General features: G+C 38.6%; 2 protein-coding genes across 2 annotated transcripts in view; both read right to left on the minus strand.

Moving 5' to 3' along the window:
* Positions 1-913: 913 nt before the first annotated feature.
* itprid1 (ITPR interacting domain containing 1) lies at positions 914-5,609 on the minus strand. The gene is made up of 2 exons (XM_037973326.1): positions 5,411-5,609; positions 914-1,503 (listed from the first exon to the last, which is right to left on the minus strand). Exons 1-2 carry the CDS (start codon positions 5,607-5,609, stop codon positions 914-916), a joined length of 789 nt encoding a protein of 262 aa, XP_037829254.1.
* A 4,085-nt stretch (positions 5,610-9,694) lies between these two features.
* Positions 9,695-12,781, minus strand: part of cubn (cubilin (intrinsic factor-cobalamin receptor)) — a 63,448-nt gene continuing 60,361 nt past the window's right edge. The window contains exons 65-67 of the mRNA XM_017414114.3: positions 12,611-12,776; positions 11,696-11,931; positions 9,695-10,173 (exon numbers count right to left, since the gene is read on the minus strand). Of these exons, the coding sequence (XP_017269603.1) occupies positions 10,066-10,173; positions 11,696-11,931; positions 12,611-12,776 (510 nt within the window). The 3' untranslated portion in view covers positions 9,695-10,065. The remainder of the gene's footprint in view (positions 10,174-11,695; positions 11,932-12,610; positions 12,777-12,781) is intronic.

Raw genomic sequence — 12,781 nt, forward strand, 5'->3', positions numbered from 1 at the left:
CACATGAGGATCAGGTAATAGTCTCCATAAGTACTACTGATATTGGCAAGGTAGGCCATGGGTGTCCAATCCTGGTCCTTGAGGGCCACTATCCTGCATGTTTTAGATGTCTCCCTGCTTTTCAGCAGGTCTTCAAGTTCTGAAGAAGCCTGTTAATCACTCAGTCAATCAAAACAGTTGTGTCAAAGCAGAGAAACATGCAGGACAGTGGCCCTCCGGGATTGGACACCACTTAGGTAGGTGATTATACCAGAAAAAGACCTAAAAATATTGATGTGTGCAGCTAGGTGCACACACACACACATCTAAAAAAAGTAGTGTTGTATAGATGCATATCCTGAATAAGTCTATACTATCCAAAATCAGAAAATTTGAAGCCCACAATCTGCTAGTTACCCCCTTGTCTTGATCACTGGTAAACTGAATATCTGGACTTTTATCTGACACTAAGACCATATTGGGGAAACAAAACATAGATCTTTCTTTGCTATCCTTTTGGCCATACAGCATCCTGCACTGATCTTAGGTGTGATTTGTGCATGTGCTCCATTTTTCCCCTGTTCTGTGTCATACCTACATCATGCAACAGGTACCATTCATGCTGCTTCCTGTTTGAAAGGACTCTATTCAGAAAGCTCAATGTTTTTAAAGGGTGACAAGTAATAAGTGATAAATAAACTCAAAGCATCCTGTCTTGATCTTGAGGATTATCATCAACATTTCTGTCATTACCATCACTGTGTGTTTAGAATTTAGTTAAGGAATAGCTGTAGACATATACTAATAAATAAAATGCCACACTTGAAAATATTGTCAACAATGAGTCTTTTAACAAATTAGAAACAGTAATTAGGTTGATCTATTTTATAAAAACTGGGAGTAAATTTATAGCAACACATTTTTTTCAGTGTAGTCATAAAGGTATGATATTGAAAGGTATGATGTGGACATTATTTAACATGAAACTATTACTAGTCAAGTGAGCCCTGCCTACCTCTTCCATTTCCAGTAACTCCCTGGCTTGCCCTGGAGTTTTCTTCTTTTGTAGAAAATGGCTGGCTTCAAGGGGGTAAGCATCCTTCGGAGTCACATGACTGACTGCTCCCTCCAGGGCTGTCAAAGAAACCAGGTGAGGGTAGGGCAGAGGGCCTGAACAGTCTCCTTGTTCCTTGTCCAAAGTACTCAGTCTCACAGTCTCCAGAGGTCCAGGGTTATCTCTTTTTAATTGCACTTGAGTGTCAATAAGACTTGATGGAAGTTGCTGGGACTCAGGGTTCAACAAGTTTGCAGCAGGTGCAGCTACCCCAAGGCTTTTATTTCTGTGGATTTGACTCAGTGACTTCTTTGAGGCTTGCCTAAACAGCATACCCATTCTCCTTCTTTTCTCTTGGGCATCAGGAGACATGTTTCTTGGAGAGACTTTGAGATGAGAGGAGCCAGACCCCACCAAAAGGGAAAATGCTGTAGTTACTTGCTGGAGAACCTCGATCTGTCTGAAACGATCTGAAGGAGAAAAAAATAATATAAGGAAACAATGGAAAAGTTCATCAGGATTGCAGACACAAACCGTGATCAGCCAGTTTATTATCACCCTTAGTCTTTTTGAGGTATGAACATTCAAATATTCAATGCTAATACGTGTAATCTTTAAATAGCATGTACAAAAACATATTATCATGAGACTCATTGTTAGTGATGCATATTATTTTCCACTTGGAATTAGGTTTCTTTATTTATGTAGTTACAAGTATATCTTAATAAACTTCAATGTGGCCAGAACAATAGACTGCATTCACACAATATATACATCAAAACATGAAGCTCGCCCGCATTTTGAGTTAACACGGTGACATAATTTGCCATAAAAATCACCTCATAGGAAAAACTGGAAATTCCTTTACATTGTCTTAATAAAACACTGTGGTTTCTGAATGCTAACACAATAGCTAGAAACACCATTTGAGCCCTTTAGGGGTCACAAGACACTGGGCTATCGCCAAGTCATTCAGGTTTTTAAATCTTTTACCATTGTGTTAAAATCACAGTTTAAACCTTTTGGTGGTTTCTCTGTTTGACATTTTTCTTATTGGACAGAAATATCAGCTGTCAGAGTGAGAGGTCACATGACAAAATCACAAAATTTTTGCAATACATACACAAAGTATACATCAAAACATAGGCATTTTTGTCTTCTTTCTTTTAATTCTTTTAATCTATGGGACTTTTGGTTTTCACTCTAATCCCCCCAGAAGGCAAAGAGTTCACTTATAAGCTTTCATAGTCCAATTAAAAATGAGGTTGATTCTCTCATCAAGATGAGAAGTGAATGGTGTTTTTAGTTTGCCATATCTCCTACACAAAACAGTGTAGAAATGTGAAAACTTGATCGCTAGTCTCTCTTTTTGAACTATTTTCGATGCACTTAATAGTCTTTGCACAATAAGCCCATTTTGCCCATATAAGCCTCCTCTGTTAAAAACAGCAGCTTTGTTCTGCCTCCCCCCCCCCCCTTAAAAAAAGGCAAGAATCACTATGGCAACCAAGTGACTCAGCAAATTATGGCTATGTCCAAAATCAGAGGTTGCGCACTTTGAAGGTTGCATTTGAAGGCTAGTTGTGTTACAGCACTGCTATGAAGGCCCTCCCAGTTCAGAGACTGCTTCAAATGTGGCCTCTTTTTTGGAAAAAGAAGGCTGCACCCAACATAATCTTCACAGGTTCACATATCCCATAAATTGTTGCACAATGCTGGCAACAGTGGGAGGGAAATTCGACTACATACATAAAAATATATTTTTTTTTCTGTGGCATATTACATTTTTATTACGTGTAATTTCCCTTAAAAAAAATTAACTTAAAAAATTAAAGGTGAGAGATTAGTTATGTGATGTTACAGGACTGTACTTACAGCAGCTCACCTGCCACCATAGTAGAAATGCAGCCTTACTTTAAAATTGAACAGGCTCAGGAGGTTATTATATTGTATAAAATGTGTGCAAGGTTGGAAACAAAGCTTACTTAGAAATCACTTATAAATCCAAGAATCTATTGCTGACAATGTATGTATTGTCATAGTGTTAAGTGTATAATTTGCTGCTTGAGAGAAAATTGTTAATCAATTCTACTATCATGATTACAACATGTTTCATCTTGTTTTCAGAAGCAAACAGCAGACTGCAGATTTTTTTTAAACAAATACACTGGACTGACTGATGTGAACACTGAAGTTGTGAACAGTCTCCACTTCCTCACCGCTGATCTTGATTGGATGATGTTGCTCTCTCCTGAAGTCCAGGACCAGCTTCTTGGTTTTCTTTGGGTTGAGGACAAGGATGTTGTTTTGGCTCCAGGTCTCTAAGTTCTCAACCCTTCTCATCCTTTCTGGAGGCTGAATCATTGTTGTTGAAAATCAGGCCCATCACAGTTGTGTTGTCTGCAAACCTAAATGTGATGATGTTTTCACTAATAGGTTTGCAGTTGTATGTGAAAAGGAAGGATAAGAGAGGGCTCAGCATGCAGCTTTGTGGAGCTCTACTGTTGTGTTGAGCATGATGATGGTGGAGGAGTGCTTGTCCATGAGGCCTTTTGAATAGGAAGTCCAGGATCCAGTTGCAAAGGTGTGTGTCTAGGCACAGTGTGGTCAGTTTGGTGGCCAGCCTGTCAAACCCAGACTTGGTAAATCCAAACAAGTAGTGAGTGTAAACGGGACATGTTTGGCGGAGCTCCCTGTCCAAGAGATCTCTAACTTGCACCGCAGGGGGAGTTTTCCACATGTCCTGAGGGAGGTCAGCGAGATGAAATTCAAATGGGCCATGTTCAGGACTTCTGATGCAAATGCAGCTTCCAGGAGCTGTGGCCTGAAGGTCATTGTTGCTTGTCGCGGTGGCAGGATCTGAAACATCTGGCAGTGGCCCCCATCTGTGAGATCTTTAACTCACAACCCTGGGAGAATTTTTGCGTGTCTGGAATGGGCCATGTTCAAGGTAAGGGTGGAGGTTGTCGTGTATTTTTCAGTGCATTGCAATGAAGACATGAAGGATTCTGTATCAGTTAAAAAATGTCAAACTGTTATTGAAGGATTTGGCTGAGTTGTGGAAGGAGAAAGCTCAGACTGAGGACTTCAACTGGGAGTTGATTTTGTTTTATTCCTCAGAAGTGCAGTGTGCAGTTGTGCAAAAGGGGCTTGTTGAAGAAAAAATATATTGCAAAAACACAAATAAAAGAAAAAAGTCAAAATTTTTCCAATTATTTGAATCAAACTTGTACCGAAGTACATGATCTGCACTAGGCCCCCCACTATGGAACTCTAGCACAAACCAACATGTGCACATGAAAACATCCTATCAACTATTATGACGCTTTATGTTTTGGTTGGTTGTCCATCTAATAAATAGTACATCGAACCCAAACACCCCTAGAAAGTGTTTTACAAATGGTACAATTCATCACCTGCTCTATAAAAGTATGTGAAAATCTCTTCCTCTGGTTTGAATGACTGGTAAAGTGCTGCATAATGTGAGAGGAAAGAAAACAAACAAAATATCTGGTAAACCATTACATTTCCATAAATGATGTTTAAATTCAGCTGTGTAGCAGCTCCTGTTGTTTCTTGTGTCAGAATAAAATTGATATCATATGAAACATAGCTTTTTAAAAATTATATAGCTATTAGCCAACCTGCTAACACTAATGCTAATGCTAAGTAGCTAACGAGACATGAGGTTTTTTCACAAAACACTTTAAGGTGAGACTTAGATGACTTCTGGCTGCCTCAGTGGGATTTCTGAATAGATCAAGGTGGCAAGGGGGTCAAAGCCAACCCACCCATGCTGCACCTTTGCATACCTTCCAGGAAACAATACTGTATGAAAATGTCACACATTTAATGCAGTACGCTCAACATCAGTGCAGCTGAGTTCTACTCCGTGCAAATAATGCTAGCCCCATTTCTAAAAGCTCACATTTCTGTGAGACGTGATGATTTATGAATGGCCAGAGGCAGCATAAAGGAGGACTGGTCTTTGAGTCCATTTCACAGAAATGTTTTGTGAAAGAGCCAAAGTTTAACAACGACTTCAAAAAAGGTTAAAAACAAAAACAACTGGACTCCTAACCCTAACCCTAACTCTTCTTGGAATTGAGAAAGCTCCTCAGATGAGAAGATCTTCAACTACAGAATAGAAGTCCAGTTTTTTTTTTTTTTTAACCTTTTTTGAATTTACGATGGCCTGAGTGACTGAGAATCTACACCAGCATATTTTAACAATGACACTAACATCCTTGGGAGGAAAGGAAGTGATACTGATTTGCATGAAATTTTATTAAATTTTATTCAACTTAATGTGTTAAGATTACCATGTCCTGGATGACTGAAAATCTACACCAACATATTGCTACATCTTTGACTTACTGCTGATATCTGGATTTTCAAAGTCGACTCGGTTCTTTTGGGCATCCAGAAACAACTGGAGGGTTATTCCTCTTGCCTGTGACTGACATCTGAGAAACCGGATTGGAATTCTTCCAGAGAGGTCAGGCTCATCACAGCCAAAGCCGAGATCCAAGAGAGCCTCTACTGGGTCATCGTTCCACAGGTTGAACATATCCATTGTGCTAACAAAAGAAATAAAGGCAACAAACTCAAAACACACACAAAGAATTGTTCAGAATTATGTGTTACAAACATGTACTTAGTGTGCTTCATGCATATATTTACACATGCACACATGAGAGAGAAAGACATGCAGATGTTGGAGGTACAGATGCAGTAAGGTAGAGAATCACTTTTCTCAGCTGTATAAAAGTTGCCCTGAGTTTTTTCCAACAAACAGGGCTGTTCAAAAGAAGGGACAGAAAGTTTCCTAGCTCTTGAGGAATATTAGGTCCTTGATGTTTGAAGCAAAATGCATGTCTAGGGTATATTTTCCAGCAATCTGTTGGAGAACCTGTTCAATCTCTACACACTCTAAAACAAATTCTGTATGACAGACTGGACCCTTAAAGACACTGAATACAAAAATGAAGTTTTAAAGGGATTTATTGCAGTGAATAAATGTACTAGATGAGGTTTCAGCTCTTCAATGGACTTGATCATTGGAACTCTTTGAGAAAGACAATGAATCAGTGTGAGGGAAACATTCTGCACAATGAAGTAAAACAAAACTGAGATGTTTTATTCATGTGTGAGTCTTGTTGCAGTTCCTCTAAGATTATAGAGGAGGGAATCTGAAGGCTGCTGGCTGAGGTCAGGTGAGTAGGAGACAGTAAGGGAGGAATAATCTGATATCAACTCTCAGGGAATCCAGGAGAAGCAACGGCGAAGCAAGTGGGTCTCCTCAAGAGGTATGCAGTATAGTCCTCCAACAGAGTGAAAACATGGAATCCACCATGTTTTTTTCACCATGAGGCACCATGAGAGGAAAAACACAGGTGAGTAGAGAGTGAAATGAGAGCAAATGGTTTTACCTTGGCAGATCTTGTTGGCGAGACAGGAGGGAGATTCAGATTAGTTTTCTGTTGTTTGTTTTGCAGATGAGCAGGGAGAAAAACAGGCTGAGATCTCTTTGGAGATGGCCCTTAGTCTTAAACCAAAACTACTGAAGGCAGGTGGGCATCAGGTACTACAACAGACAGAAGAGATGACTTGTGATGCTTCTTGTTGGGCAGTATCGATCCTTCCCCTGTGAGCCAGAGTAAATCAGGAAATCAACTGGAGAGAAGGCAGATGGTAATAGGTTAAGGCAAGAAATCCAAAATCTACAAGCCAGAAATCAGGGTTTAAGGCACAAAAAGCAGAATCGAACTTCCAGAGCCTATGGGGGTCAGGCAGAGGTGTAAACCAGGATACCAGGCAGACAGGTCAAATAACTAGAAGCACAGAAACAGAGGTGCTTGAATACTGGCAGCAAGATGGCTTCAGACAATAGAGAGCAGTTGGAGCTGGTGAGTATAAATGCAGAGTGCCACAGGTGAAGACAATGATGTAACCAGTAGAGCCAGAGCTGCAGTGAGGAAGGTGACTAAGCAGCTCTGAGCAAACAGAATTCAAATCACTACATTCTCACACATCTTTCCATATCATGAGACACCAAAAACAACCTCCAGTGGTTCACACTGGAGGTGGTCTTAGTAATGCCAGGATAGCAAACAGTTTAGAGATGTGACAAAACCTCAGAGATGTGGGTCTCTGGCACAAAAAAACGATTGGGTAAGCAAGTGGTGGGAGGTGGAAAGGTGGCGTGATTCTGTATTAGTTCACTTTCCAATTCCAAATGAGCAACAGATAGCCTGACTGAAGTGGGTAAGATGTAACTGTCATCTTCCCTGTTGTCAGAGCACATGATGCTCCCACCTCCATCCTTTATAGTTGGGATGGTGTTCTCAGGCTTGCAAGCTTCCTCCCTTTTTTTTTTTATTACAAATGCCAGGATGGTCATTATGGCAAAACAGTTCAATTTTAGTTTGATCAGACCACAGGAGATGCCTCCAGAAAAATAAGGTCTTTGTCCCTGTGTGCAAAGGCAAACTGTAATCTGGTTTATTTAAATGTTGCTTTGGGAGAAAAGGCTTCTTCCTCACAAAGTACCTTTTCAGCCCATGTTGGTACAGGACTTGTTTCACTGTGGATAATGACTCTTTGACCAGCTTCAGCCAGCATCATGCTTTTGTTTGGGGTTGATACACACATTTTATATCAAAACACATTCATCTCAGGAACACAGAACCCGTCTCCTTCCTGAGCCATATGATGGCAGGACATTTCAATATGCAAACACAGGTGTGCCTTCAATTAACCCAAACATTGTCTACAAACAAAACAAAAGCTTCCAAAGCCATGGCATCATCATCATCTGGGCTTTCCCAAATTGTTTAAAGGCATAGTAATCTTAGTGTATATAAACTTGTGACTTTGATGAAAGTAATAACAAAATATTTCTTTCATTATTCAGGCATTTAGCAAAAATATTTTTTTAGGAATCTTAATTGACCGAAACAGAAATTGTTTAGTCTGAAAAATGTTATTTTTAGATTTCTTACACAGTGTATGAAAACACCCAGCTTGGCTTATTTTTGTCAGGTTTCTCTGACGTCGAAGAGAAAACAACAGCTTGGTGGAAGACAGACTACAGGACTCAGATATCAGGTAAGTGTATTTATTTACAGTAAGGAGTGAGATGACCGGAACGGAAGTGGAATCTGAAAAGCAGAGGAGAAACGGTAAGTGATCAAACGAGGATCTTAAATGAGCGATAAACGAAACAACTGATTGGAGGCTTACTAAATAGTCAGGTGAGGTTCTGCATCAGTTGTTGAGGAAGACAAAAACATCAATGAGGAATCAAGGCTGGGTCGTTGCAGATGGAACCGGAACCAGACTGGAACGTCAGGCAGACAGGAACTCACTAAGAGGACGAATACAAAAACACAGGTAAGTAAATCTGTAACTTTACAGGCAGGTTACTGAGCTGGCTCGAAGACTTTACCACGAGGTAAGCAATGCTCCAGCGCTGATCTGGTTCCCACCACAGCCTTAAATACAGCAACTCATCTGATGCCTCATCTCCTTCAGGTGTGCAAAGGACCTGCCTGACTCCACCAGTAGGAGGAGCCAAGCATGTCCACCAGGAAGTGTCAACAAAATCACCGATTACAACAATTTTTCCCCACATAGGTGGTTCCACTTCACATCAAGCTGCCCCTTTTATACTAAGTGACCAAAAGTCATTGATAATTTAGTTAAAGGCACAAGAGGAGTCAAAAGGCTGGTTTGCATGTCCCATCATTTCTAGACCACGATTTGCATGTTTTTTGAATAAACTTGCCTTAGGGCAAGAGTGCTGACTTACTAAATAAAATCATGAAGAAATGGAATGAAGTATGAACTTTGATTTCCTTCTCTTTTTTTATTTTATTAGTTAAAAAATACAATTTAGAAATTGTTTCTTAATGTAAAGTTAAAACCTTGTATCAACTAAAACCATGTTGTACTTGTGGCGCAAACCTTCCAGTGTGTTTTGGAGAAGATATTTTAAAAACAGATATGGTGAAGGGGAAAAACAAGCATGTCTCCCTACAGTCACAACAAGTCAATGATTATACCCAGGATAATAAAAACTTATGTTGTATTGAACGTAAGAGCAGTGCTTGCTGTCACTATACAGCAGAAAGTGCACAAGTCATACTGAAAACTCTTCATATAACTACAAAAATCCTCAGAACTACAGACATTGTACTCACCATCACTGTAGAAAGGAATCCAAAAACACCATGTGAAGTTATTCTAGAGTAAAGACAGATTGTCCTCTCCACAGGTAAAACAGAAGGAAAGACATTCCCTTAAGTCCTACCTCTGAGGTTGTGGATTTGCCAGTGCTTTGCATCTTTTGTTTGCACACAAATTGCACAACTACACTCGCTCGCTTACGCACACACGTGTTTGTATTTCTATCCTTATAAGGACAGAGTAATTAGTTCCATTCTTTTTTGTAACCTAACCCCACAAGCACCTACAGTCGGTTTAAGTGGTTTAAGCTACACAGCTAGCTTAACACTCTTATCTCTGAACATTTCATCATCCAAGAAATGTATTTTTTGATAAACAATGAATGAGTTTGGCCCATAAGTTTTAGACAGTTTCTAATTATAAACCCTCATTAAATTGAGTTTGGCACCCCTGATTTATACACACAATCATAACTAAAAGTCTGCTTGTTTACTGCCCTGATCAAATAATTATAAATTTAAAAGTAGTAATAATAATAACACAATGCACAAATGCACCTAGAAAGAAAGCAACGCTGAACAAACATTTATTTTATTTTCTCATAAAATTAAAGCCAAATTAACATCTGAACAGAAAATTTATTGACAGACCACATTATTGCACTTCATAAATATTTTATTAATTTTAACAATATATGGACTTATTCATTAAGATGGTTTAAGGAAAACAAAAAAGGACCCACTAACTTTAGATAATTTACTTAAAAGATGATTTTAAATGCTAACAACTCATCAAGTGTGTGGATGTACAGTATGTGCCACTATGTAAAGAAGAGTATTCTTTCAGCTGTTCCAACTGAGTTTGAACCCTGATGGCAAGGTGGAAGCCTGGGCTTGGAAGATGATGTGAACCTCATGGGAGGAGGCTGTAAATGGAGCAATGTCGGTTTCCTAAACAAGCAATAAAGAGAGAGAGAAAAAACAACAACAGGTATTGGTACAGTATATTCAAACATTTAATTACTAGCTCACTTATCTGCTCATTTTCTATTGCCTCCATACAAAACACAGGCTATTACACACTAACCTATTCTACAGACAAGCCCAAATTGTAAAAAGTTTGTACTGAACAGTAAACAGTTATTCCTAGACAATCCCGTGGTCTTGTACTGCTGCACAGCTAATAACAAAGTGCAGAAGTAAAGTGTGTTCGTCATATATTCTGCAGGTAATTCAGATGATTAAATCTGCTTCTCTTCTGTAGCCATGCTTTTGTATTCTTTGCAGAAGGCTGGTTTGTCTTAATAAAACATGTATGGACATCCACCAATGTGTTGTCCTGAAAACAGCATCTATTGTTTGCAAAATCCCAGCCAATATAGAAGTGTTTCTTATCAAGCAACCCCATGCTATAGTATCACAGAGCTGAACTTTTGGATTTGTTGATGATTATTCTGTTTCTTGTTGAGAACACAATGTCTGTTAAATATAAAATGCATGTGGTATTTTAAATGCTGAGCAGAACATAAGGTATTCTTGTTGTAAAGTAAAGTTTTAAATGCCTCCTGTATTCTTTTTCTATACTACTCTACATGCTTGCTAAATAAGATTTATTGACAATTACTCATAAATGATCCAGTCTCATTTGAGAAAGGAAATATCCCTCAAATGGGACTACATCATTGCATTTCTTTTTAAATTCTACAGATTCTATAGTTTAATAATATTTCTCAGTACAGAAGCAGAAATATGCATATAAGCCAGTTGTCCTTCTGTTGTGAAAAATTTGATTTTATAGGTGAGTTCAAACGAAGAAACTTCTCGTTTTCTCTTTTTTTTCCCCTCTTTTGATTCAATGGAGCAGCTTTGTATTTTTATATAATGTGGAAGCTTTTAGAACAGAATTTTTACCATGTTGATTGAGACAATGTACTTTGTGTTTTGTAAAAGGACATTCTCTAAAGGTAGTATCTCATTGGGTCACTCCAATATTAAATATTTATTCAACAAGTCCAAATCTTTTAAAGTGCACTCCAATAGATTAAATCATAAATGTTGGGGGGCTGCCAAAATGGTTACAAAGTGGGTTGAGATGTGACACTAAATGACGTGCATGGCCTAGAATTTAATTTTAAAAGCCATGTACACAGAAAAAGCAGTTCAGCGCAGCTCGCTGGTCAGAAACACTCAAAGCTGAGTCACCACCTAGTCTCCAACTAGTTGCAGCCCACTAAGATATTGCCTTGAAACAACAGATAAGCTAATCTATGAAAATTAATCTAGTCTTATTTCTAAAAGAACGCAAGAAATTACAGTAGATATAGCATAATATTTAAGTGGTTTCATTATTTTTGACACATTAAAATACAGCCTTATTTACATGTCTAGTTATAAAATGTACTGAAACATTTTAAAAGCAAGCATTATTTTGTACAAAAAACAGATTACAGCCACTGTTCTCTGAGTTACATACCATGCCACAGTAAGGTCCAATAAGAGGTGAAGAGGTGTCTGGGCCATCATACAACTTTAAGAAGTTGTTTTGACAATCTCCTGCGTCATCAATACTTATTTGAACAAAGGTGATGGTCACCACACGACCCCTTGGTGCCTTAATGTCCCATTCACAGTTAGTATTGTTAGGATATGTTCCTGGGTAGTTGGGACTGGTGAATGAGCCATGGTCTCCATGAAGGGTGCCACCACAACCTGATATAGAAATACATAGAAAATAAAAACAAACATTTACCTTCATTTTTACTCCTGTAATCATTTATGTGACTGCCAATTAATGTGAGCAATGACAAAAATATGGCTTTTAAAAATGTAATTTTGTAATTGTCAAGAACCTGTAAAAAAAAAATGGGTGCACCTAAATTTTGTGGCTGTGCACCCAACTGAAAGTGCAACCAGCGCCAAAGGTTACTCTGGAGCCCTGCTATTGGACAAGATGTGGGAGTAAGAAAAGTTTATTTGCTAGGATTTATGACTGTCACAGATCGCCACATTCTAAGTTATGTGACCTATCTAGCAGCTGAGTTTTGTCCAAAGCTTTGATTTTTATGTATTTATGACTTTAAATACTAACAGGAACAAGTTCTAACTTAAACACACCAAGTGGCAGGCACTATTAAAATTTTCTCAGGAATCTTTCTAACTTTTTATTATGACTTGATTTGTAAAACTCCAGAATCAAAAAAAGAATGAACTTCTTTTTCCCCAAATGATCTCAGTATAGATCTGTTCTGACAACCTTAGACTCAATAGTCCTTGTCCCTTGTAAAGTGCTATATCAATCAATGTAAATATATAAATGCAATGTAAATTTCTATTGATATTTCAAGAAACCTGATTTGAAAATATTGTCTGTAAGAAGGTAGATCCTGACCGTGAGGAGAAGATGTCCACGTAGCATCAAAGCCATCTCGGGCATTGGAATAGTCACTCTTGAAGCGTAAGTAGAGCTGGTTAGATTGTGGGAAGATGGGGTTGGGCAGGGCGCTACCACAGAACCGACCAATCAGTGGCGAGTCTGCTGTGCTTCCATTACGAATCTAAG

Source organism: Kryptolebias marmoratus, linkage group LG21 (genome assembly GCF_001649575.2).
Source record: "Kryptolebias marmoratus isolate JLee-2015 linkage group LG21, ASM164957v2, whole genome shotgun sequence".
NCBI classification, from domain to species: Eukaryota; Metazoa; Chordata; class Actinopteri; order Cyprinodontiformes; family Rivulidae; genus Kryptolebias; species Kryptolebias marmoratus.